General features: G+C 35.7%; 1 protein-coding gene across 7 annotated transcripts in view; it reads right to left on the reverse strand.

The window, feature by feature from the left end:
- NIPBL (NIPBL cohesin loading factor) overlaps positions 1 to 26,344 on the reverse strand; it is a 136,395-nt gene that overhangs the window by 45,670 nt on the left and 64,381 nt on the right. For 5 of the 7 annotated variants that reach the window (XM_048292360.1, XM_048292356.1, XM_048292357.1 and 2 more), the window contains one exon: positions 13,054 to 14,574. The exons of 1 other annotated variant lie outside the window; for it this stretch is intronic. In XM_048292360.1, the coding sequence (XP_048148317.1) occupies positions 13,054 to 14,574 (1,521 nt within the window). Of the gene's footprint in view, positions 1 to 13,053; positions 14,575 to 16,871; positions 17,162 to 26,344 lie in introns of those variants that run through there. One more of the 7 variants, XM_048292362.1, reaches the window with a different exon arrangement.

Raw genomic sequence — 26,344 nt, forward strand, 5'->3', positions numbered from 1 at the left:
TGTAGAATGATATCCCTGCTCTAGTCCACAAAGTTTAGTCTTACTTCAGTTCATCCTCTGAATTTATCATGTTTTCTAACAGTTATAAGTAAATTACGGATTCTTAGTGCCTCAATAACATTTCTGTTTACCATCATTCATAGATTAGTGTACACAAAACAGTAACATACCCTTTTTCAGTAAGGAGGGACAACCTGTGGCAAAATTTCGGGAGTCATATCCCTAAATAAAGACCAAATCATTGACAACCCAACTTTTGCTCCAGATTTTTTCTTTCCTCCTACTGGTAGTTTGATTATGCAACACAAATCCTTGCTTGATTTTTTTACAAAACAAAATTGAAACATTTTTATTTAATACAGACAAACAGCTAGCTGAACCACAAATCAGGCTTCTTTTCCACAGTGATAAATAAGTAGACAACATCACACCATTTTCATCATTTTGAAATCAAGATTAAACCCATGTGCAGTCAAAGTGAAGGAGATTTGCAGGCAAAACTTTTCAAACTGACAAAAGGAAACTAAATTAATTCAAAGGTATTTCTTTGGGGTTTGTTTATTTGATGTCTTATTTTTAGTTTTTGAAGAACCTATTGCACAGATTTGCAGGTCATCAGACTAAACTGTTAATCTTTTTCCAGCAACAGAAGAAACATTTTTGTCACAAGAACCCCTCTCTCCTTCCCAATGAATACTTATTGAGAGAGGAAATCACTTCCAAATTTCTATACACACATATTCCTCCTCAAAAACACTTCTGGATGATAATATACTTTTTAATTGCATTCACTACATCACTACCCTAACTTTCTAAAACTTATTTCCATTTTTGTGTTAATATCCTAACTTCTAATGCAAGAAAGTATTTGGATTTTTTTCTTTCTCTTTTTAAACATCTTTAAATGGAATTAGAAGAGTCTTACTATGAGATTCTGGCATCAAAATACATTCTGCAAGTCATCTCATTTAAGTGTATTTTAAAAAACAATTTAACTTCAAATATTGGGGGTTTTGAAGTAATGTAGGGAAACATATACAAAGTAGAGTGATAGTTAAAGTTGTCCCTTCTTCCTTCACATTGTGTTCACTGTTACCTATTTGTGTTAGGTTGCCATCCTTATACAATCACCATGTACCAAAGCTACCTAAATTCTCAATATTGCTTTCAAAAATGCTGTAAAACATTTCATGGTGTGGTTGGCCATATTTCTTGGTTAATAATTAATTTTGTGTGCACTTGACTTCAGACAGGTAGAAGTATTGGCAGCATGGGTAGACCACTTCCTCTGTGTGTACCAGCAGCTGACTGGATGACAGCCAGGTCCAGTTGGGATGCTGCAGAGCTGTGCATCTGAGCAGTGGTGTCCCCATACTTTGTATGCCTATACAGTGCATGAAGAGCTTACGTCGAGAACCAGAATACAGAAAATTTACATATACAAGCTTTAAGAAAATTTCCACAGATGAAATTGATAGAGTGCCATAAAGCCTGGTTCTCTAATAGTATTTGCAATTTTATGCCCATTGGCAATTTCATTAAAATCAGCAGGACTATACACACAGCATAAAGTCTACAGTAAATCTGGCCAAACAAAAACATTGCAAGGCAGCTACAAGTAAATGAACAAAAGTTGCATTATCCTCAAACAGCAAACAAAACTCACAGGCTATTCTATCGTCTCCTAGGAATATCTGTTCTTGCTTTCTTTTCTCACTGATTTTTCATTTTGAGCTAATTCTTGAAATATAGATCAAATATCACAGCATTCACTAGACATAAGTGGAAAAAAATTACTACTTTAAATATTTGTAAAACTAATTTTATTTCCATCTCAACAGTTTCAAGTTTCTATTCCTCCAGTGCTAAATTCAACTACTGCTTGATTTGCACTCTCTCCTGTTACAGATATTTCAGATTACAGTATAAACTCACCCATTTTTCTTTTATTAGGAAATAGGTAAAGCTTACTTTATTCAAGTAGGAAACAGCAGAAAAGAGAACAAATAGAATTATTATAAAGCTCTCTGTAAGCTATCATTGAAGTTTTTCTTTTTGTCATAATGTTCCCTGAAGTAAGTGTACCATGTGCCCAGTTTTCTTAGCTGCTGAGGATTGTAAACAACCAAATCTATAGAGTTTTACTTACGCAGTACAAAAGAGTTAAGAATGACTGTACACATATGAACAATTCTAATATACATGGAGAAGGATTTACCATCCTTTCTGAAGGAAATCAGGGATATTTTTGGTCAAGTCAAGAGCTTGTTAATATTTACTTTACTCTATTAATTATGCTACCTTGAGTCAGGGCAGCCCAAACGTCACTAGAAATATCCTACTAAATTCCTTCTTTAATATCTTCTATTTTATAATATAGGCACTATTTTTTTGTTCAGGGTGGTAAAGAAATACTTACAAGAATCCAGTTCACCATAAGAATCCAGTCACATGGCAACAAGAATTAGTTATAAACACAACCTAATGTCTTTTCAGTTTATGGGAAATTTTCCTAAAACAATTAATAGAATATACAACACTCTTTGTTTGTTCAAAGAACTCTTTGAAATCTACAAATCCATGTACAATCACTTTCAATTTCCCAATTTTTTTGCTAAGTTTGCTAAGACCTAGTACCTACTTCCATGTCTTCACTTTAATCAGTTACATCTGGCTATAGCATGCACAGCCTTTTAAACAGCAAAGAGAAGGTAACCTTACAAAAAAGTTACTTCATAATCTAATAGAATGCCCAAATATCTTGCTGAAGGACTGTCATCACCAATGGAAAAACTCCCATTTTCTGCAATTTGTGTGATCAGTGTACACAATATGCCTGAAATGGGACTATAGGCATCTATATTCTTCATATATCATTTATGTATACGTTCAAAGCTGTTGCAACTATGAAAGCAAACAACCAAAAAAAAACCCCAGAAGAAAAGAACCATCAAAACAAATTATTTTTCAAACTGCCAAGAAGAGCATGCTAACAAACTCCACATTGGTGAAACTGAAGGGAGGACACAGAAGAACAATTTATCTCAACAAACTGAATACATGAACAGTCACTTCTACAGTGCTTCTCCAAACATATGCAATGCTGTCTACAACTTACATGCTAGTTACTTGCCGAAGAACAAATTCTTGTTTTTGCTTGATTGCTATTATCAAAAAGTTTCTAAGGAAAGATATTAATGAATCTTGATCTACTACTCAATGTCCGCTGACCCTCAAGATAATGTGTTTTCTCATCAAGCATTTCTTTACAAAATATAATACGCTTAAAGATCAACAGAGAATCTCAGTGAGAAATTAGTCTGTAAGCCAGCTCCCATATTTTATTATAGACTGGGAAGCTTTTCACAGGGTTTTACTGTGTATAGTAGAAAGATTCCTATAAATATCTAGAGGATGTAGTATTTCCCTTCTCCACATATGGTTTAAGAAACTAATGGAGCAGAACAGATCTGAGTCACAGTTCAGTATTGTGTTTTGCAGCTTCGACTTTGTAGAACAGCTTTAGCTAATATTTATGCCTATCTAATCTTTAGGAGGATCCAATGTCACTTTGTGTTGACTTTGCAAGTCAAGTAGATCTTCCTGATCCAGGCAGATCACCCTTATGGACTTTTGCTGGGTCCTTTCAATATGGACAGCACAATTATTTTTTGACACACCAATCTGTGTTCACATTAGTTTCACCAGGCTTGGTGTAACGACTTCAAACAAGCACCTGTGGAAAAGAGGATGATTCTTACTGATGCTTAGGTGAGCTTTCCAGGATCAGAGTGGCTGCTCCTGTCATGAAATCAAAACCAACATGAATAAACTCTTATTTTTTCAGTAATGATGTATCTTTGCTTTCCAAACTATGGAAAATAAATGCATAGTTTAGATCAGATCTTCGTACAATTTCCTATGAACTACAAATACAGTTAGAAATCTAAACTCTGAAGTGCTACTTTCATAACTGTAAGAGAGAATTAATACAGTGGAAACAAATATCTTTTCCATTTTTGTGTGCTAATTGTCTGCAATAAGCAAAACTACAGTTAATGCAAATTCATATTAACTTTTTCCAACTATGAAGACATTATATGAAAGAACACACAAGGGTCTGAGAGGGAAATAATGCCACCTGTTTGGGGTGAGGATATGAATCTTTACTTCACATTTCTCAGCATTTAGAAATTGAAGTTTGACCACTGAACTTCTATACTAGAAAACTGTCACTCGTCTTCATTTTGACATTAAAAATAAGCCCCTACTGGCTGCAGCTCAATTTTGTCCTTTTCTTGTTCCTTTTTGGTCACAAAAGACATTACCTGCTACTGGACTTTTCTTATTTTGCTGATGACTAATATACCCAGTCTTGCTATTATTCCACAGAGGCCAAGCTCACCTTCCGTAAATGTCCTCTCTGAGGATTTGATAAAGGATATTCCTCCCTTATCTAATAAAAGCTTACAGCCTAACTTTCCCCTTATGTCAGGCATATACATGCAGGAAGGCAAGCAGTTTCTTTCTGAATTAGCCCAAACAACCTTCAAACCTGTGCTAAATGAAATAAATGATCCTTATTCCATAAGAAGAGTGCTGCTATCTTGCTGAACAGCCATGTCATTGTAGCTACAAAAGCAGAGACTCACAAGTTTAATCTACAGCAACTACTCATGCAGATAAGGTTGTACTTTAGATAAGGAACTAAAAGAAAAAAAAAAGAAAGGATAGAAGTACTCCCTATGTTACGAAGCTGTTTACAAAATAAACACCCTTCTAAAATAGCTAACTATTGTTAAGAGTATTCAAGCACTGCAGTGCAAAGGGCCACATGACTGCCTATAAACTGATGAAGAGGTTGCTGGTTAAAGCTGAAAATCTCTGATTCTTTCTCTAGTGTGGAAATTTAACGATATAATTTCCACCAGGTTCCCCCTTAAAATGCTCCAGTGTGTTCTTTACATGGTGCACTGAGCCCTTGGTGATCAGTCTGCTGCTCACCAGCTTCACACTTGTCCAAATAATTTTGTGCCCTGAACAGTTTCAAGAACAGAAGGGGAAACATGGGGAAATCCCAATAATTTCATTAGGTGAATTTAAGTTTTGAGGACTTATCTGCTCATAAGATGAAGTCCCGCTTTTATCTCGATACCCTATCATCAATTGAAAAACACATCATAAATGAATACTGGTAAAAATAAACTGAGTAGTACATTTACTCCAGCAGGTTTTCTCTTTCCTCTCCCCTCTCCATTTCACTGCTGTAAAGCTTATGGGAGGGTATACAGCTACCTCCTACAGGACGTATGCAAAAGGATATAACCCTCTATTGAGTGCCTTACCCTCACCTTTTGGCTACATACATGAAGGGGTAACTCCAGACCTCACCTCACATACATTCATGCCAGAAAAAGGGCAAGAAACTCAGATGCTCTCACCACTATCCAAGGGGCTGCACGCACAGGATTCTCTGATGCAATGAATTTAGCAGGATGGAGAAAAGTAGTGTTGGGGAGAAGTGTGCCCTACATTTCATAGAACCTGCTTGAACATATTTTTCGAAACAACTCTACCTCATCTGCCCCAATAGTAGCACAAAGGAAAGGCTCCCAGCCTAAAAAAAACAAGTTTCAGGCTCTTTGCTTCTACTCTGATCCTTAGCTCTGGCCTTGAAAGATGGGACCTAGACCAGGTGGTCAGAGAAGATCTGGACATGGAAACAGAATAATTCCATGACACAATGGAGATCATCATTAACCACAGCTAAGCAGCTTAGATTCAAAACCAATTTTACAATAGTACAATACTCTGAGAAAAAATAAACATTTTTAGAAGGAGGGAAGAGACTTCAAGAGAGAACTCTGAAATTTCCAGGCAGAGAGCAGGGAATATATCCAACAAACACTCTCCCAAGATGCCAAGAGAACTCACATTTACACTGGCAACAATGATGTTCTCAAGCTATCTGATTGCTGTAGGAACTTATTGCTGGCCTTATTGCTGGCTTTTTGTCTGTATACAAATTGAAAAAAGAAGGCTAGAGCAGTCTGGTCTTCCAAGATGATGTACAAAAAAAAAAAGCAGTACTTAGAATAAAAAGGAGCACGGTTGGCAATTGAAATAAATGTAGTGCTGCACAAACTCCCTCGCTTTTATGAATCAGTGTTGGGGGGTGCTTTTGGATTTTGCTTCATTGCTTTTGAACATATGCATTGAAATTTAGGCCAATTCAATTTATTGTATTAAGAAGTTAAGGTATTTTGTAGAGTTGCAAAACTCAGCATGCATTTTTCTGTTAATATTCTTCTATTAAAACTCCTTTCAGTACTCAAAAGGGGCTTATAAAAAAAGAGGGAGAGTGGCTTTTTACACTGGCAGATGGCAATAGGACAAGGGGGAACAGTTTTAAACCAAAAGAGGAGAGATTTAGTTCAGATGTTAGAAAGAAGTTCTTTACTGAGAGGATGGTGAGGTACTGGAACAAGTTTGCCCAGGAAGGTTGTGCCTGCCCCATCCCTGGAAGTGTTCAAGGGCAGGCTGGACAGGGCTCTGAGCAACCTGATCCAGCATTAAGATGTCCCTGCCCATGGAGCTGGAATGAGATGATCTTTAAGATCATTTCCAACCCAAACCATTTTTTGACCCTATGATGATTAATGTTTGGGATCTGAAATTTACGACTAATGTATTTTCCCAGCCATGTATTCTGATTAGAGAAAAACTTCTATATAAGGAATATAATACAACCAAAACTTTTGCAGAGAATAAGCAAAAAATGGCAAAAGCCATTATTTTATATCTCATCTGTGACTTCTAGGCACATCAAGAAGACCTGCTTATTTTTCTCACTATTGCATGGAAACATTCTCAGTCCTCATCATTGAAATTATTGCATGAAGCCACTAAGTTTGCTTCTTCAAGGTAACTTAATTACATAAGGAACAACAAAAGATTGCTGATGTTTTAGCTTTAAATATAAAATAGTACAGGAAAATTGCTTGGAAGATAATTAAACAGAATATATATTTTTTAAGGAAAAGTTATTCAATGCAAACAACAGTAATTTGAAGGACAAAAAACATTTCATACTCTTCTTTTCTGTTTGCTGGTAGTATTCCCATGGAGCAAAAATAAACTCCAAATTTCAAGTAAACAGTTTAAATTTTCTTATATGAAAAGAGTCACCTAGAACAGCTGAAAATGTTGAGCAACAGAGATGTTAATTTTCCAGAAGCAAATGTGAGCCTTTCTACTATTTGTATTTAGCCAAATTTACCCTTTAGCTAGAAGAAAATTAAAACCAAAAATTTCAAGCACATATCCCTGCACATAATCCAAGATTAACATCCATATTTAGATCCTCAGACACCTGAGCAAGTCCGCATTGCATACTGTAATTGACATCAGACAAATTGCTGGGCCACATTTACACATTGCAATGCACTGTTGCAAAATTTATTTATGCAAAATACCCTTAGCTATTCCCAAAAGCAAGAGGAACTCAATCAAGCATCCATGTCCACAAACCAAGAGCAGTTTCAGACTTTGAAGAAATTGTTCTGACAAATTAGGTAACAAATGTGTATCACATGTGCCAAAGTAATTTTTCAAAAATCAACTAATTCAACAATGCACTCCTAAATCTGCAAATAGACAAAGCATCATATTTCAGATGAATCAAAGTATAATGAAACTAGTGGATTGGGTCAAATTTATTGTTGCTGCTAAGAGCTGGATGTGACACACACAAAGTTCACTCTTCCTATCCAGAGAAATACTGTAGGAGCAAGAATCAAAATATTTACCTTAGCAGAAAAGTCTAAAGTAGGAAACAAATAGTAGGAAAGCAGCCACCAGGCAAAGCCCTGTGCTGAAAATGTCACCTCTATTACTGGTAACAGATCAACACAAGAAATTACTCCAGTATGCAGTGGCTGATTCCTGCTCTGTACCAATACCAGTTCATCCAACATCTACTTCTGAAAAACTAGCACCAAAAATGAAGGCCCAAGAGGATATGTACAATGCCCATACAAATCCCACCTACTTTCTGGAATGGGACAGACACACCAAGCCTTAAAATTCCCTGCAAGTAGGAACAAACCATTCCAGTGCAAAGCATGTTAGAGAAATCAGATCTTCCTAGACTTTAACAAGTTATATATAGTTTAGACTTTTACCTAAACAATGCTTGGAATAGTTTTCAAAATGTGAGCTTCTTAATCCAGAAAGGAAAAACAAATAATCAGGGGTCAATTAACAAAGTGCATACTAAAATGGATCCTCTGCAAACTCAATATATCTTGAAATACTTCTAATGGCACAAGGGTGAGCCAGTCCGTCCTCCTGTCAAGCCGAGAGGAGGTAATCATTCATATCTCAGAAAAGAGAAAAAACAGGAAGACTGTAGAATTCTCATGAAAGTCATAGCTGTTTTTCTAAATTGCAATTAAATTTTAGTTTGAAGAAGGTTTAAACATTTCAGCTGAGAAAAATCATTACAAATTTTCTGCTATAAATGCCAAAATACAGTATTTTTTCCTATGAAATGCAGCATAATTTTCTATACATCCCCCCGGTGCTGCATGCACATGCAAGATGGTCAGCAGGTTATTACTCTGGCCTTGACACATGCAAATGCAGTTGCTACCAGGAACTTCAAGACAGTGATTTCAAATTCAAGATATATGGAACTGAGGATTTTCAAAATGCTAACGTTTACAAAAGTACAATTTATGGGAAGCAAGCTGAGTTTGCTTTCCCTTTCCAAGGGTAGTATGTTTTTACTTCCGTTATTTCCTTGCAGCCCTTCTGATTTCTATGTCTATTTCAGCATCAAGAAATTGTTATTTTGGAAATAAATTTGTGTGAACTCTCAAATTTGATCTGCTAACATCCATAACCCATTTTTGTCCTTAGAGAAGTCCTATACATGAAGGATTTAAACAATGTTTAAAATTGGTACTCCCTTTCTGCCCACAGTTTTCATCTGTACCATAAAGCACCTTTAAGCAGTTTGGCAGTGCTAACTAGAAATCAGTGAGAGGCATCACAAGCTCACTCAACTGAGCCCACACAATCTGGATACAGCTTTTCATCCTGAAATACTCCCTTTCTTGTCACTACTAGAAGATAATTGATTGCTGTTCCACAAGTGAAACTATTTCCAACAGTGCTAGAACCCAAAGACAGACTGTCATGTTACACAAATGCCGAATCAGTTACTATAGGCTCTGAAAAAGTCACCTGGAATTGAAAACAAACAAACCAAAAACCCCAAACAAACCATATAAGCACAGAACACAGAAGAATCCAGAAGCATTATTTTAATGACATGAAGACAATTAGGCAGTAAGATTTTTAGCTGATCCAGTAAAGAGTATGTATGGAGAGCACATTCAAAGAAATGTCAAATCTTTACTCAAATTTCACACCAGGGCAGCAGGGAACAGAGTATATTTAGGAAGACTTGTAGTGAGCAATAAAATCTTATGTCTTCAGTCCTGTGTTGTACAGATAATGAAATCCCAAAACAAGACACATAATGGAAGAATAGCATTCAGATCAGAATTTCCTTTTTTTTCCTTAAAACAACAAACTCCTTTTAGGTGATGCAGGAATATCCAAAAGATGCTTATTTTGCAAAGACAATCCTTCAAACATATTTTAAACCTACTCAGACATCTTCTTATACAGACAGTTACAGCTTCTCTCATTACTCATACTTTAACAATGGAAAATTTGTCTTGCTCAGAATGCAGTAATGTGAAGCTGTTAACAGCTCCCATCCCAACACAGGTGATCAGCATAGGTCTAAAAAGCAGCAGAAAAGGTATTCGCTGAAGCTCTGAAAAGAAAGGACAGCAAACATGACCTCCTCATCGCAGGCACAAGCTTAAAGGGAAAAGTTTCATGGATCCCACAACAACATACATTTGCATTAAAACCAAGATAAAAGACATTCACAGATGTTAAAATCAGACAAAGAAAATGTCACAGTTCATTCTGACCTGGACAAAATTGGCCACAAGACTTCACCACAAGACCCTGTAACAAAAGTACTTCGAAAAAAATGCAAAACTTCCTCTGAGATATAGAGAATCTTTCAGAAAAATGCTCAAAGATCAGGAGAGAGAGAGAGAGAGAGAAAAGTTCCTTCTTCCTTGTAAATGCCAAAAGGGACTCTTGGATTGATTCAATATTAACAGTCACAGACTGTGGCTACCCCTCCCATTCATAACTTGATAAAATTTCAAATGTGTCTGTAAAATTCGGTGAGAATGTTACTTTGTCTTTTTGAAGTGCAATGCAAATAACGACACAATTTCAAAATTTACTGAAACAATGCAAAAAGTTGTACAAACTTTCAGTTTGCAAAGAATTAATTGTAGCTTAATATGAGTCAATGTTATTGAGTTTTGTAATGAATGGGAATTAGTGCCTTAAGACAGAATGACTATCTACATGGTGTTTTAAACCAGCTGAGCAACCCTATTTTAAACTGCATTTCAGATAATTTATAGCAATGAAGTTGTACATGACAAAGCCAGGAGAAGACATTTTCTTGAGGGAGGGATGGATGAAAAACAAAAAAGAAAGGACAAGAGATACAAGGGTAATGAAATAAGATAAAGTAAAATATACTAAGCTACATGGCATAAGAGGCATGTGAGAAGTTGAATAATGATGCTAAAAGGCAACACTAGAAAAGAATTGCTACAATCTACTAAGCAGTATAGGATGAACTAAAAGAAGGTTTACGAAAATTACATTTCCTAGTGTATTAAAATGTTTATAACTAAAAATGGCACCAAGTAGAACTGTGAACACTATTTCAACTGGACTGAGGACATTGTGGCAGTGGCACGAACACATCTATATGAGTTAGCTGTTGACAAATAGACTTTGCCTGATGAAGAGAGAGAACTTTATAAATTATGTACCTTTTCAAAGGTACACTGGAATTCACCTGGTTAATTAGCATAATGTGTTCTAGGAAGTAAGTTACCAGGGAAAAAAATACAGAACTAAATTACACATCAAAAATCTGCCATTCAAAGACACTTTCTCCAAAATCTGCCTGCTGGACGCTCAAAAGTTGATTTGTAAGATAAAAATAGTTACATTATTCTTTTCATTAAACCTATTTCTAGTATCATTGTAAGAACCTTATTCTGAATACAATTGCAAAAAGACTCATATCAGATTCAAACAATTTTTCCCCTGCAAATATGTCCCAAGTTATTTAAAAGTACGCAAGAAAAAGATTACTTCAGAAAGAAAAAAAAAATGCAGAAAAACACTGTAGAGAAATTATAAACCTGACTTTAAAATCAATGCTTTGCTCATCTGTGACAGCTACTAGAATCACACCAAAAGTCATTAAAACCTTTACACACTACTAAAGCGTTCTAGATACATAACCACATGTAATATAGACTACAAGAAAAAATAATTCAGAAACATTTTGGAAAGCATACATGCACTGCCTATTGTTCTGAAGACTTTAAAGGAATTGATTTTCTGCGCATAGAATTGTGTGAATTCAAAATCTATCCTAGCGACACTAGACCCTAGTTCCATCGGAAAGTTTTTAGCATTTCCTATCTAGAATATAAGGGTTTTATCTGAAACCTTCCGATTAAACTGAGAACAAAGATGTCATAGTTTTATGGCTAACTCTAGATACCTGTTATTAGAAATAGAAATTTTGCCTGTTTTAAACCTCAAAAAGAGACAGGGACAATGTTCTTATTTCCAGGACAAAGAGAAATCCCTAATAAGGAGGCTAGTATTTTACAAAGAAGTAATATACATCATGAATTATTATTAAGATTTTTTAGAGTTAATATAAACAAGTTAGTAGATAGAAAACAGGCATAGCACAAGAAATTGATGATACAGACAACACCTCTTTATAGATGCACGTAAAATAGTTAACACACTCACAAAGATGATTTCTACATAATTTCTAACCAGATCAGCTATATAAGAAAATGTTTTCATCTTGCATTCATTATACACCTGGAAATGGATTTATAAATCATCCTGCATACAGCTGCAAACATCTCCTATGGCTTTTGATCTGTCTATTTTAAGGCACAACAACTCTACAGACATGACTATATAAGAAATTTAAATTCTTTAATGTTAAACATTTAAAAAACCCAGAAACTTGACTAGTTAGTAATACTGATTTCACAATGTGAAATTATCTACTTCAGTCTGAAACCAAAGAAGCCAAAATTAAAGCACCAAAAAGAAAAGCAATCCTATTTTTAAAAAGTGTTAATCCGCAGAAGAGATAATCAGTTAAATATCAAACCTACAAGCTATTCTGATTTATTTCCTGCCCACATACTAATTTCAAAACGCCAGCCAATTGTTCAGCTTTCTTCTTTCTGCATATAATGAACACTAGAGACAATGATATATGAATTCTTCTACAGACCAAACGTTTTTCTAAGTTTATTATCACAAAGTCTCAATCATGGAACCTCCTCAACTGACTTGTATTTATAGTATTAAAGAGGCAGATGGGACTTTGCAACTAGGTTCTTACTACCACCCTGTCAAAACATGCCTCAGAAAAACCCATTTCAATTCAAATTAAATACATACAAGAATCTTAGGGCTGCATACTTAGTATTTACCATCACTCCAGCTACATTATTTACAGTAGTGGTAGTACTTCATACAGACACACCTAAACCCGGTAAAATTATACATACAAAAGTTACATTTCACTGGATAAATTACCATATTAAACTAATGCAGCTGAAGTATCATTTAGTGCAGCCTAAGACCATTTAAGTGTTGCCAGATTAAGAACTTGTACTGAAGTAAATAAATAATTTCAGGTTCAATTGTAGCAAGATTTCCAATAATGACAAGTCCTTAGACTAGTTTCACTTTATTTCTCAAAATCCCCATATAAGCAAGCACATAAACTAGCAAATGTTTGCATTTCATTTCTAACAGCAGAAGTAGAAAATCTACAAGAACTTGAGTGTAAAACATATAATGCAATTAATATTAAAACAATCTTACCTTTATTAGGTTTGGATGACTTGTTCTTGTTAGGTTTAAAACAAGAGCCCCTTGATTTATCTTCTCTGTCCTTAATAAATTTCTGCACATCATCCAAAGAAAGCTTTTGAAGGACAACTACAGGTTTAGCTCCTTTATTTAGATCTTCAACTAGCCCAATCTTCTCTACTTTTTCCTTCTGTTCACCTCTAAATTCAGTTTTCCTTGAATCCTGAGAAACATTGCCATCTTTATCACGCTTGATTTTTGGAATGACAAAATGTTTCAATGCGCCAGATCTTCCCCCCAACAAATAACTGGGAAACTCTGCTTTATTGTCACCATGTGTTTTATTACTATCTACTTTACTCTTATTACCATCTGTCCTTCGTTCATCCTTGCTGTTTGGTGACTTAAAACCAGGTTTATCAGGTCTTGATTTGCTAGAATCCCCTTTACCTTCCTGTTTAATACGAGGGCTATCAGGTCTTGATTTCTGCTCCCCAGAAGAAAACCTTGAATCACCAGGCTCTTGCCTATACTTCCTTTCAAATTTCTCAGGTTTTGAACCATCAGATTTAATACCATGCTTAGAATCATGTTCACTTTTGTTTGAGGATCTCAAATATTCAGGCCTTCTAATCTTGGATGGATCTCCTCTGTATCTCTCTGAATCCCCCCTGTCCTCAGATCTTTGTTTAAGGCTATCATGGTCACGCCTTGGTGTATCAGAAACTGAGCGCCCATCAGGCCTCTGTTTTGTTGGATCAGGTCTACTTTCAGGTTTCACCCTTGAAGGATCAGATTTCACATCTAGTTTGTGCCTAGATATTTCTATCTTCTTGTCTGACAAAGGTTTACTGGAGTCCCTCCTATTATCGTGTTTGTGTTTTGGTGTTTCTGGCCTCCCTTCACTCTTCTGTTTTGGTGTTTCAGGTCTGCCTTCACTCTTCTGTTTCGGCGTTTCTGGCCTCTGCCGTATTTCCTGTTTGCCATTATTTTGTTTTCCCTCATTTTGTTTCATCTCCATTTGCCTGCTCTCGTTCTGTTTCAATTCTGTCTGTCTGTTCTCATTTTGTTTCATTTCCATTTGTCTGCTTTCATGTTTCACTTCTAACTGCTTGCTCTCATTGTATTTACTTTCCAACCGTCTGCTCTCATTTTGCTGGAATTCCATTTGTCTGCTTTCATTTTGCTGGATATCTGTCTTTTGACTTTCAAAGTCTGACTTTTTTCTAAAAATTTCTGGATGGTTTTCAGGTTTAAATTTAAGAGCTCCAACAGTGTCTTCTTGGGGAACACACACAAATGCGTCATTATACTGCTTAATTTCTTCAGGTTTTCTGATGGTATCCAAATCCTGAGTTACTGTTGCCTGAGAGTCTGCTCTTCCTGCTTGCTGCAGATCAATACTAACCATCAATGCTGGCCTTGCCCCATTTCCTGCAGAACCTGTCTCCTGAGAAGCTGCTCTATTTCCTCCAGTAGCACCTCCAGCCTCTGGTGGTTTGTTTTCTTGTTTTCGCTTCTTCAGAGGCTTATCTGAAAGTTAAAAGAGAAAAGATCACAAATTATATATAAAAACTGATAAATGTCCAAGGAAGAATGTCCATTCCCCTCCACTCCCACAATTAATCCTCCTCAGCATGTATTGCAAACATAGAAAAATCCACTGAATTTAAAAGCAAGAATAGGACTTCTCTAGCTAATACTTTTTCATGTATTCAGGCTATCATTCACTGTCAGTCTACCACAGATGCCAGTTAGTCATTAAAAAACCCCTCCCTCAAAACACATGAAATCAAAGGCCCTGTGTAATTCCCAAGAGAACCACCTAATAAAGCAGCTAAAATACATTAAGACCAAAAAACCCCATGCCATTTAAAAAACCCCCAAACTACTCAATTACACTTGAAGCAGAAGCTGGAAAAGTCAAAGTTAAGGTGCATCTTCACAACTACTCTTTGAGGAATACTACTATAAAAGATATCTTCTGCAGATTCAACCTGCTTTATTATACATGTACTAAGCAAGGATCTGCAAAGATTATGACAGAGGTTTTCCCTACTTGGTTCAGTGCATCAGTTGGACTTCACACATTTTAGTCAGGGAACACACAAACAATGAACAAAACTGATAAAGTAACTACTCCACCACTCCATGCTTCTCTTTGAAGCTAAGCAGTACACCAAGGGTTGGAGTCTCTACCATAACACATGCATATTAGGTTGGGGACCACTACACACTTAAAAACTTGAGTATTTTCCCTTTGCAATCATAATGCTTTTTACAGATGAAACAAAAAGTATAGCGATAATTTTCTGTCAAGAACCCAACTCTGCAATAAGCCTTTCAGTTTACACTAAAAAATCATTAGGTGCAGAATAAAGAAAAATCAAGTGAGCCAACCACACAACCTGAAATCTGGTAGAATTCATAGAAATGAGAAGCACATGGAAGTATCCAAAAGAGTATATTCTACTCGTACAAACTTCAACCCATTTATATTACCAACATGGAACTCTACACTAAAAATAATTTCTGCCATGAAAACTAGATGCCCTACCTGCACTAAGGCATATATTCTCATTTCTCAACTATCACCATGTAATTTGTCAAAAAAAATCCTACTTTCTCTGTAATCAGGGAATATGATTTTAAGTCTAAGGAATGACTAAACACAGATGTATTGTCAAAATCCCTAGACCACAAATGCAACTTAAGAAAGATGTTGTACTTTGTGCCTACGTTTGTGGTGCCTTATCACTAGACACAATGAACCAGCTCTCCTATTCAGAGCAGGTGAATGAATGGTAAGGAGGATGCAATCAAGAAAGAGGGAAATAAATCCCAATGAAAAAAGCCACACACTCCTCTGTAACTGTAAACCAGAATTACAATATATGACTTCTAATTTCTTGTAAATTTTTAGAACATTCTTATTTAGAAATACTTGGAAGGATCACCCCCAAAATGAAAATTAGGCCACAATAACAAGCAGTAACATGGTCAATTCCAGTGATGCAAACAGGCTTCTTCCCCCCCATCACTTTCATCCTCAAATCTATTTCGGTATCTCTAACTTTCTAAAACACAAAAATTCTGTACAAGATTCAGTGGCTGGAAGACAGTAAGGACAGATACAATAAACTCCATGCAGAAACTGATCAACTGCAAAAAAAGAACTTTGCAAAGCTCAATAAAAGCCTGTAGGAATGACTGCCAACTTCATGATAGACGTGTGAAGCAAAATAAATTTTCCAAATCAAAGATGCAGCTTTTTAGCATGGAGATTTTTGCTTTTTTTGTGCTACAGCAGCTGCTGGATTCATATGAGGACTTACACAGATGATTTTTTCTACATTATGGATAAAACAAATATACAATACATCCACACACATCATTACCTTACTTCTCAATTAAAACTCTTTAAATTTTGAAACGTAAGTTCAGAAACTTGCATTCTTTTGAGAAAGTTGGTCAGCCTTGTCATTTTAGTCCAGAAATGCCAGGCACAATAAAAAAATCCTGTAAAAGCTCTGATGGTGGATCTAACAGTAGTCTTTAAGACATTACTGTTATTCATTATCTGCCCCATCCCTTTAACTGAAGTTATTACCTGTTACAGAAGGGAACACGCATTCATATTTCCACAACTACATTTCACTGTCTAATGCATCACCATAAGGCACCAGTGAAGGTGGTTTGTATTAACCTACCAGGCTGAATGATGCAGTTAAAAGCAAGAAAATGTTTTCCTCTCTTATGCCTATTATAGGAGCAGATGGCCACAAGCTATGGTGCCTTAAACAGCTGTAGCTGGATCATTCAAAACTCACCTTTCAGAGCCCTCATGCTGAAGGCACCAAGAATAAACAACCAAAATAATTCAAGTAGGGCCAATTTTCTTGCTTGGACTTCTGTAAGTGACCAGGCTCAACATGCTGCTGCTCTTCATCATCCAAAATGTCAAATTGTAAGTTGACAACACAAAAGTAGATGGTCACATCACAACTTGGCACACATATTCACTCTAAATACATAGCTCTTCTGATGCACATTCTTCATTTCTCTTGACAATAGCATACTGATATTTTAGTAACTTGACATCTTGTCTGAGAAGAAAGGGACACCTTCAAAAGTTTTATTTTCTTAGATGGCAAGGTGATTGCAGACAGAGTTAAGATGACTCACAGATTTCTTTGTATTTCCAGTGCATCTTGAAGGTGAGCCTCAAAACTAGACTCGATCATTACTGCTTTGCCTCTATGAGAATTCTGTATCTAGGACAAAAAAGCTGTCCCGAGTACAAGAAAATATCCGGTTGAACTAGGGGAAAAAAGGTAGGATGAATACATAGTTCCACTGACTTCATCAAGTATAATGAAAAAACTCCATTGAACAAGGATAAAAACTTTTTAATTTGACATGATAGCTGCAAAAATTTGAAAGCTGAAATATACCATTGGATTTTGTGGGCTTTATAAAATCTTGAACTCACTTTCAGCTATATGAGCATTAGAATCAGAGAGATGAGGATAGAGTAGTGAACCTCTGAAAACAGATGTGTTCAGATCTTCTCTTTTACAGTCAAATATATGCTAGTTTGCATATACCTGCTTCGTAAGTCATGAGTCCCAAAATGAACAGATGAACTTTTACAACATCCACTGAAATATACTTCATATCCTTCAAGGCATCAGTATCCAAGCTTCATCCACTTCATTCCATAGACAGTAGTATTTCTATTAATATGGGGATCTAGGACTTCACCAAAATATCAGACTAATGTCTTTCTTTGAAATCCTACAGACCTAGATCTAAAGCTTGTCGCAGTTTCAAATATGCTGGCTCACAAGCTCTTTAGTCCAATAAAGTGTGATCAGGACACTTTTGCTTCCATCTTTATAACAGTTTTCATAGTAAAAAGAATATGCAGTAAGTTACAGAAGAGCTTTCTGACTATATTAATGATTTGGTATACAAGTTCGTTGTTTTCAGATTGTTTCCAAAACCATTATTCACTCCTCCACCTTTCTCTGAGGCTGTAGATATATTCAAAATATATCTACATTTTTTCCAATTCCTTTAACAAATTTATGGTAGTTCAGAGAACAGTCTGATCCCAGTTACTCTACGTATGAATCCTTTTGACTTGGCAAATCCATAAGAATATTCTTTTTACCTTGCAACATGTTCACTAAAAAAGGCAGTACCTTGGAACTCAAAGCAAGATCATAAGCTACATTATACTGAAAAATAGTAGAGCTGTTCTAGCAAATGAAATTATTCATTGTGGCACAAGAAACAAAACATTACTGGAGCCACAAGTGTGACATGGCAAAAAAAATCAGCAGGATTTCCAAGTGGTAATCTCCCACCAATCCCTTTATGAACAGTATTCCTGGAAACAGGTTATGGCCTTCACCTTTGGAAATACCTGCACATCCAAGTTACGAATACTTTAAGATTAAGAAATTAATTAATTACTGTGGAACCTTTGTGCAAAAAACCACATTGCACTGGAATAACCACAGACACCTTGAGATACATTTCTGCTGAAACTACGAGGCAAACATGACTTGAAGAACATTCATCCTGAAAACAAAGATGCTTGGAAGCTGAGGAAGTGTTAGAAGCAGCAGCTGGATGAGGAGAGCTGTATTATAAAAGTATCTCTGTTCTTTTACTCACCCATGAATCTTTCCAAAGCAGCAGTCAAAACACCTTTAATGCTGAAACCCCTAGGTTACTGCTTCCTTGAAAGCCTGATGATTGCCTTAAATCCCAGAATAAACTCTTAAAACAACTAAGTATAATTGAATGATACCCAGCTCTAGAACTGCTTGGCCTAGCAAATTGAAATGGGCCTTTTGTAAGTATCTGTGAAAAGGTAACAAGTCTAAATAATAGCCATGAGCATCGTTGCTACGCTTCCTTTTAGTAGAATGGTAACATTTCCCTCTACTAATACTGTTTGGTATACTTATAAACAGACAAAAGTGATAAATTTTTGTTTTCCCATTTACACCTTGCAAGGGACTCAGTGGGAGACTTCATATCCAAAATGGTTAAATATGAATATTCCCCTCTTCAGAGACACAAATAAGACTGATCCTCTAATGCTGAATTCTAGATGAACCATTTCAATGGTAATTGAAAGTACAACTTTTCTTTTTGTAAAGCATACCATTTAAGAGTTTTACATTTTTAAAGCTCTAACTCTTCTAATGTCTCATATTAGAGATTACTTCCACTCATTTGAAATATCACTTATTTAATGACATCACTAATTAATAAATTTAACTCAAATATAGTAGTCCTAAGGGGTTATTACATATTGTCAAACCTTCGATTTTTAACAACATCAGAGACAAGTCAGACAGAGGCAAATTACAAGCTTATCTTATTTAAACTAGCAATCAAGATCAGAAATTTTCAACAGGTGACACATAGATAAATGTCCAAATAAGAAACATATGTCTACAGTCAACTGTTTCCTTTTCTTAGTTATTTTTCACATATCTCTTCAAAGCTGTCTAAGGGCCCTTTTCCCCCAACCAACAGTGCTCTGTAGAACACAAGAATCTAATCTGTATACAAGGAATCTTTAAAATTACTTCAATGGTTACCAATGGATGACCTATCAATGGAGTGAGGGCAAAAATCCATTCTTTCCTACTCCTTCATGAATGCACACCATTGACAACCATGAGAGTTTGCTCCCATCTGATCTCCCCTCAAAGTCCTATGCCAACTGAAAAAAAGAATTGAACAACCAAAGAGAACCCTTCACATCAGTAGAAGAGACTTCCACAGTACCAGCTCCTCTCCTTGAAGGAGAGATTTAGCCAACACAAGGCAAAGATTTTATTCTCACTGCTTCCTCCCTTACAGAAGAAATCAAGAAAGTACAGTCATGAACCTCTTATAGGAAGCTTTATAGAATGGCACGTAATTCCAAAAATCTCTGAAGAAGTGACCAGAGGACTTCCAGCTGCTGCAGTTCAAAGAAAGGGACTTGCAAGACTCAGAACAGAAACAGCTGCTAATCTTTAGCGACCTGTTAAAAGACTTCATCGAACTTCTGGTCACTGTCCAAAAAGGAAACCCCATCAGAAGGGATGTCTAAACTCAGTTCAAAACACGAAAAGGCTACAGTGATCCCTGGCATAACTTAAGGTGTAGAAGACTTTATCAAAATGAATATTCTGAAGTTTTGTTTGCTTGCTTAAATATAGCAATAACACACTCATCATACTGTGTTACGAATTTTTCTACTTAAGGATGTCTGGTAACTCATTATTCTCTGTCAACTACAGTAATATAAAGGAAATACTACACCAGGAAATAACAAAAATTAAACTGCAGGAAAGTATAATCAAATATCTACTTTTGTTTAGAGATTGGAAACTGTAACTTAAGCTCTCTGAATTTAATATTGCTGTCTTACAAACCATACAACTTTAATTTATTTATGAGATAGATTTTTCAACATAAACACCGGGTTTTATCCACGTGATTGCTTTGTGCAAAATTACAGTTTTGTAATCTCAAAATACCTGAGCAAAACCTGAAGTGCACTTACTTTGAAATACCCAGTGCAGCATCTAATTCCACAAGAAAAATGCAACACACTAATACCACAGCTAACATATCCAACTGGATTTTCATTCATTTGTATAGACAGAAAACTTTAGAAATAAGAAGTGACTTTCCCTTCTCCCTTCAAGCTGCTGATTTTGTTCTGACACAACGCCTTGCACTCAAAAATACCATCAATTAACTAGATCAGTAACATTTATATTGCATGACATTGAAAAAGAAATCTGTGTCTTCTTAGGCTGATGTCAGAGTGAACTTAGTGACTGCGAACTACAGAAATGATGGGATTAAGCTCTTAATAGGGTTTATTCACTACTCATGCCATTTCTTTATCAAGATTTAAAAACATTATAGAGAAATGAGTCTCCCAGAATGTAAGTTGTTACTGGGTAAATAGTATCATAAATCCTTTCATCCAACAGGTACAAACAAGGGTATACATTACATGAAATTTATATTGAATTTTCTAGTCTTAGTTCATGGTGTAGACTGAAACAAAGAAGGCTTCTTGCTAAACTGCTACAGTTTAGTTATTTCCTACACCTTCTTACAAGAGCAGTTTTCTACACTACCCTATGTAAAGCACGACCTAGAATAAATAGGGGAATTTTGATGTCATGTTACATATGAGCACAAATAAAAATTCTATTAAATTATATGACCCTACCATTAAAAAAAAATCATTTTGTAAGTATTTTAATCTTTACAAAAACTGTAAAAGGAAGTAACTTTTCCCAGCTAGGTAGAAACATTGCAACATTTCATTGCAATTCCTCTAATAGAACAGGAATTTCTTCCCTTCACTTTTCTTAAAACATGTCTGAACACACACAAACACAATATCTGTCTTCTACACGACATGGAGGCTGCAAAGCTGCTTTTTCTTGGAAGAGCTATACGAAGCACCAGTTTCATCCATTACATTACTCTACAAAATGCAGACCTAAGGAAAGCTTCTATACACAAAATACATGATAACTAAGTCTCACACTCTACTACACACAGAGCTATTTATCTTTCGCACTGTATCTCTTCACCTTCTGGTATTAATGACTGTAATCTGCAAAACTACTATACAAATTACTACTTAAAGCCCCATTTTTAAGGAAATAAGCCCCCTACAACATTTTTGAAAATGAATGCTAATATACTGGTTATAATTACACATTCTGTCATTTCATTAATTGGCTACATAAAATTAGACATAAACAAACTATTCATTCATAATAGTATTCTTCTGTTAGTTTCCTCTTTAGGGAATTTTATGGGGGAGATGGGTAATGGGGAGAAAGGGAGAGGAGCCGGGTAAGAACTTAAAAAGTAAGAGAAAAAGGGTACTTACCTATAACTGTAGTTTTGAGAGTTTTGCTCCGGCAGATTCACACTCTTGGGATGTGTGTCTCTGCTGCTAAGGGCTTGGAACGAACCAAAAAAAGAAGGGCCCACAGCAGGCATCCAAATGCCCCCTAACTGATCCAATTATTGGAAATAAAGTTATTAAAGCTTCCATACTTCCTAATTCAAAGAATCCACAGTAAGATTCCAAAGAAGTGGGTAAAATGGACCCTCAGGGGTAAAATATATAGGGAAAAACACACATAAACAAGTCAGTTTGTCTCATTAAAAAAATTCATCTAATGCTTTCAAGTTTAAAAAAAAATATTATCCTCCCAATGAAATGGTTAATGATTTCATTACTCTTTTCACAAATGCCAGAAAACAGTGCCTTTTACAAGCAAAAGCAGAACTCCTCAATCTGTAAAAACAGTGGTATTATAGAAAAGTATCTTTGAAGATGCCTAAAATCTAACCACACACTTTATGTATGGAAGAGCTCAGATTAAAACCTAGCAAATCTGAGTAAAATAAAAAAGCTAAATCAATTTGAAAAAGAGTATCTGAAAAAGATGGGTTACTTTCTGGGTTTTTATGTAATTTTCAAGGTTATCTTCCCTCTTCCTGTTGCTAAAAGACTCGAGCTCCTTTTAGCATTAATATGTTAAACATTTTTGTTTCACAGTATTTGGAGTTTTTAGAAAACCATGAAAGATCCTGATGTATAAACTTTGTATCTGAAAATTAATTCTGTAGCAGGTCTGAATCTTGAAAAACAAGAACTTCATTTAATGTTCTAGGAAAGTTTAGTCTGCAAGTGATGCACTAACTTTGAACTGCTTAACTACACACAAAAATAACTCGTGTACCTGAACAGTGGCAAAGCACAAGTTAATGCAAAGAACTGAGGTTACCAAAATGAAATTTCTCCCTCAACATTCCCATCTCCCAAAAGGAAAAAAGATGCCTGAGAACAACAGAAATTCCTGGGACAATTTCTAAAACTTAAGAGGGTTTCCTGAACTTTCTGGGAGTAGTCAACTTCAGAACATGAACAAAGCACAATTTCAGTTAAGTAAACAAAATTGGTTCAGAACATAGACCTCTACTTGTTTCAAAAGCCTTCAACTGCACCAAGTAATACAGGAAATGTGACAACTGGCAGTAGTTAGAAGAGAAGAAAGTGTGTGCTAAGTTTCACTACCTTCCTGAAGAAATTATACCATCAAAATATCACAATGTAACTAGAGAAGAGGATGTCAATCCTGTGGAAATCATTGTGGAAAAAGTCAATCCACTTCTGTAACATCCCTTTTGAATCACTTTTTTTCCAACTCAGATAATCTGAGTCTTGAGAAATAACAGCTAAATCTATCTGTAATACTACACATTTTTGTATCTGATGAGGGTATAGAGGCCATTGTGAGGGGAGCAATGGGAACTGAAGACCTGAGTTACGTCACGTTCCAAGGACTTACTTAGCAGTACTGAAGCTACTAAATGTAATGGATGTATTAGAATGTAACTTTTGCTGCCAACTGCCTAGATCTTCAAATCTCCTTTCACTAACAGATACAGAAAACTTACTTGTGAAACTAATCAATGGAGAGACTTTCTTGATGGAGAAAGTAGAAAGAGATGAACTCCTGCCCTTCCATACAGAGGACAAGGATGAAAACAGCTTTTCAAATTTCACAGCTCTCTATCATGACAATACACTCAAAAGACAATCAAAGACAATACACTCCACTTAATCCAAGAGCCAAGTACCCCAAAAGAACAGAATTATAAAAACACAGCTGCAGAAAGCACTCAGATATGAGGAAGGAAGTCTGTAATCTAAAATCACTCCTTATGCATATCTGACACACACTAGCTCAAGTTTGTTGGATTTTGCAGTAGTGATTTTTGCACTAAAGATTCCTCTTAATAAAGCAAAAGCATGAAAATCAGATTTCAGAATGATAAGCTGCTTTTCAAAGAAGGCACTTCTGCAAAACCCTGTGTTAGTTCCTCTTCTGAAACACAGACTGCCTCCCACTTTGAGAGACTTTGTTTGGTAGAAGTTAAATATTTTTACAGTTTTATTAGAAACAATGAGTTATTACAGAAAGTACTATAATTACCACAAGGCTCCAATCCCCATTTCCCACCAGTACCAAATATAATAAAAGGACCTCAGCATCAAAAAAAGACCCCAGACCTGAGCATTGCCTTAGCCAAGTTGTATAATTTTTAGCAAGAATGCCCCCCAAAAAATTTCTGCTGCTTCTCTGAAATAAACACCTCCACACTACTGGTTATTAGCCTCAGAAGAACATGTCCTATCCAACCAAACCATTACTGTTAAAAAGAAAGCATTTGAAAATCTGTGATGGAGCATAGAACTATTGAGATTTCATGTCTGAAATAAAGGACAGAAGAGACCACTAATCTACTATCAAAACTTGTGAGTACCACTTTACTGAAAGTAATTTATGGAAACTGGTGTGAGTACACACAGAAAACACATATGGCTGTAATATGCATTCCCATGCCTCTGTTACAAAAGCAGCAAAGAAGCTTCCATGCAGATTTTAGCATGTGCTAGCATTCTCAGTAAGTTCTCTAAAACAACGCTTGCTATTGTAAAGCATCATCTGGCACTATGCACTCTCACTTTAATTAGCCTGAGCACTTGCTACACCCACACTCTTTTCCAGACAAAATGTGATCTGAAGTTACAGTACATGTACAAAAATGCACAAATGCCAGGCTTTTGTATAAATACACTATACGCAGCTTTGCAGAAATGAATGACATATTTAGAAGTTACTGAATATGTTTCCAACAGACATATTCCCATAGGAATAATAGAGGAAGCTTCCTCTTGCAGCCTCACCAAACTAAACATCTCTAACTAGAAAAATCCCAGAGGGTATCAGTTTCTAGACATAGCACAAACTTACAAGCAATGGCAAAAGCACTACCAAAAAAGTAGTAACTGTATTTCTCTGAGGCAACATTTTCAGGAAATCTGTTCCAAGACTGCTAAAAATCTTTCTACTATATACTATGCAGTCATGGCTGAAACCTCAAGAGCCAAAGTGAAAAGTGCTGCTGTCTATCATAGAGGCAACTTAGCACAAGTGAATAAATAGTTATAATTTGTCCCAATATGAGGCAGCAACTCTTGCACCTGATTTATACCAAGTATAGGAACTCAGGAAGATCTGAGACCTACTAGTGGATGCAGCTAAGGGGAAACCATAAGATCAGAATCTGTATTTGGGAAGATGGTTACTGACCAGTGGTGAACAGGAAGGGTCACATTCTACAAAAATCACTCCTTTCCCCAAAAGAAACAAATCAAGGCTCTGACCATGGATGTTTAATTATGGTAAACAAACTTTACAACTAATACTCAACATTTTCTGAAAGCCAAAACAAAACAGAAAGTATGTTTTTAGTCTTAATCAAAGTGTTTGAAAGCTGCTGTGCATTTTTTCAGCTGCTTCTCAAGTAAAACGTGGAGATTCTATTTCAAGTGTGTGGACATAAATGTTGCTTTTGAAGTATTAGGCCACAAACCACAAGCTCTCCAACAATAAATTTATAATTAATGGAAGAGATTTAAGCAAATAAACAAATTCCCCATTTCACTGAATTAAAATTAAAGACAGTAGAGATCAGTAGACATCTTTTTTGAGGTGAACACACCTTTTCTCCTTATGTTCATAAATAGTTTTTCCTAAAAAGATTGATTCAGTTACCAAATAAGAAACATCTTAGAAGTTCAACCATTTAGTACTGCAACAATGTTTACATACACACACACACACACACACACACACACACAAACTCTCTCTTCCCCTCATCACTCAGGCATCTTTAAAAAGTGAAAAACCACTTTGAAAAGGGAGCAAATTTGCACCCTCTCTGGTGGTTAAAACCCAAACTGTGTGTAAATTCATTCCATTCAAGTATGTCTCCATGGACCATTTTTACCTATGAACTTCCAAAATCAGAATTTTCACCATTTTCCATTCTGCAAGACTTTTCTCGAGAGTATCTAATAAATTAGGATTATGTTACAAAAGATCTTTTTCTCAGAAGTTAAACACGGTGCAGAGGAAGATTCTGAAAAATACTTATGGTAAATTATTATTATCTAATTCAAAAAATACGTCTGACACTGAAGACCTTCAAACCAATTAACAACAGAAAGAGAAATCAAAATGAAAAAATTGATAGATTCAATTAAATCTATTAAGACAAGTGCACCTACTGAAGCAAAGATAAAACATCTCAGAAGCCCACCTGGTTCTGTGCTAGAGACCGTACAGATATATGGTAGTTCTCTAAAGTTTCTAATGCCTATATAATAATTAAC

This window comes from Corvus hawaiiensis, chromosome Z (genome assembly GCF_020740725.1).
Source record: "Corvus hawaiiensis isolate bCorHaw1 chromosome Z, bCorHaw1.pri.cur, whole genome shotgun sequence".
NCBI lineage: Eukaryota > Metazoa > Chordata > Aves > Passeriformes > Corvidae > Corvus > Corvus hawaiiensis.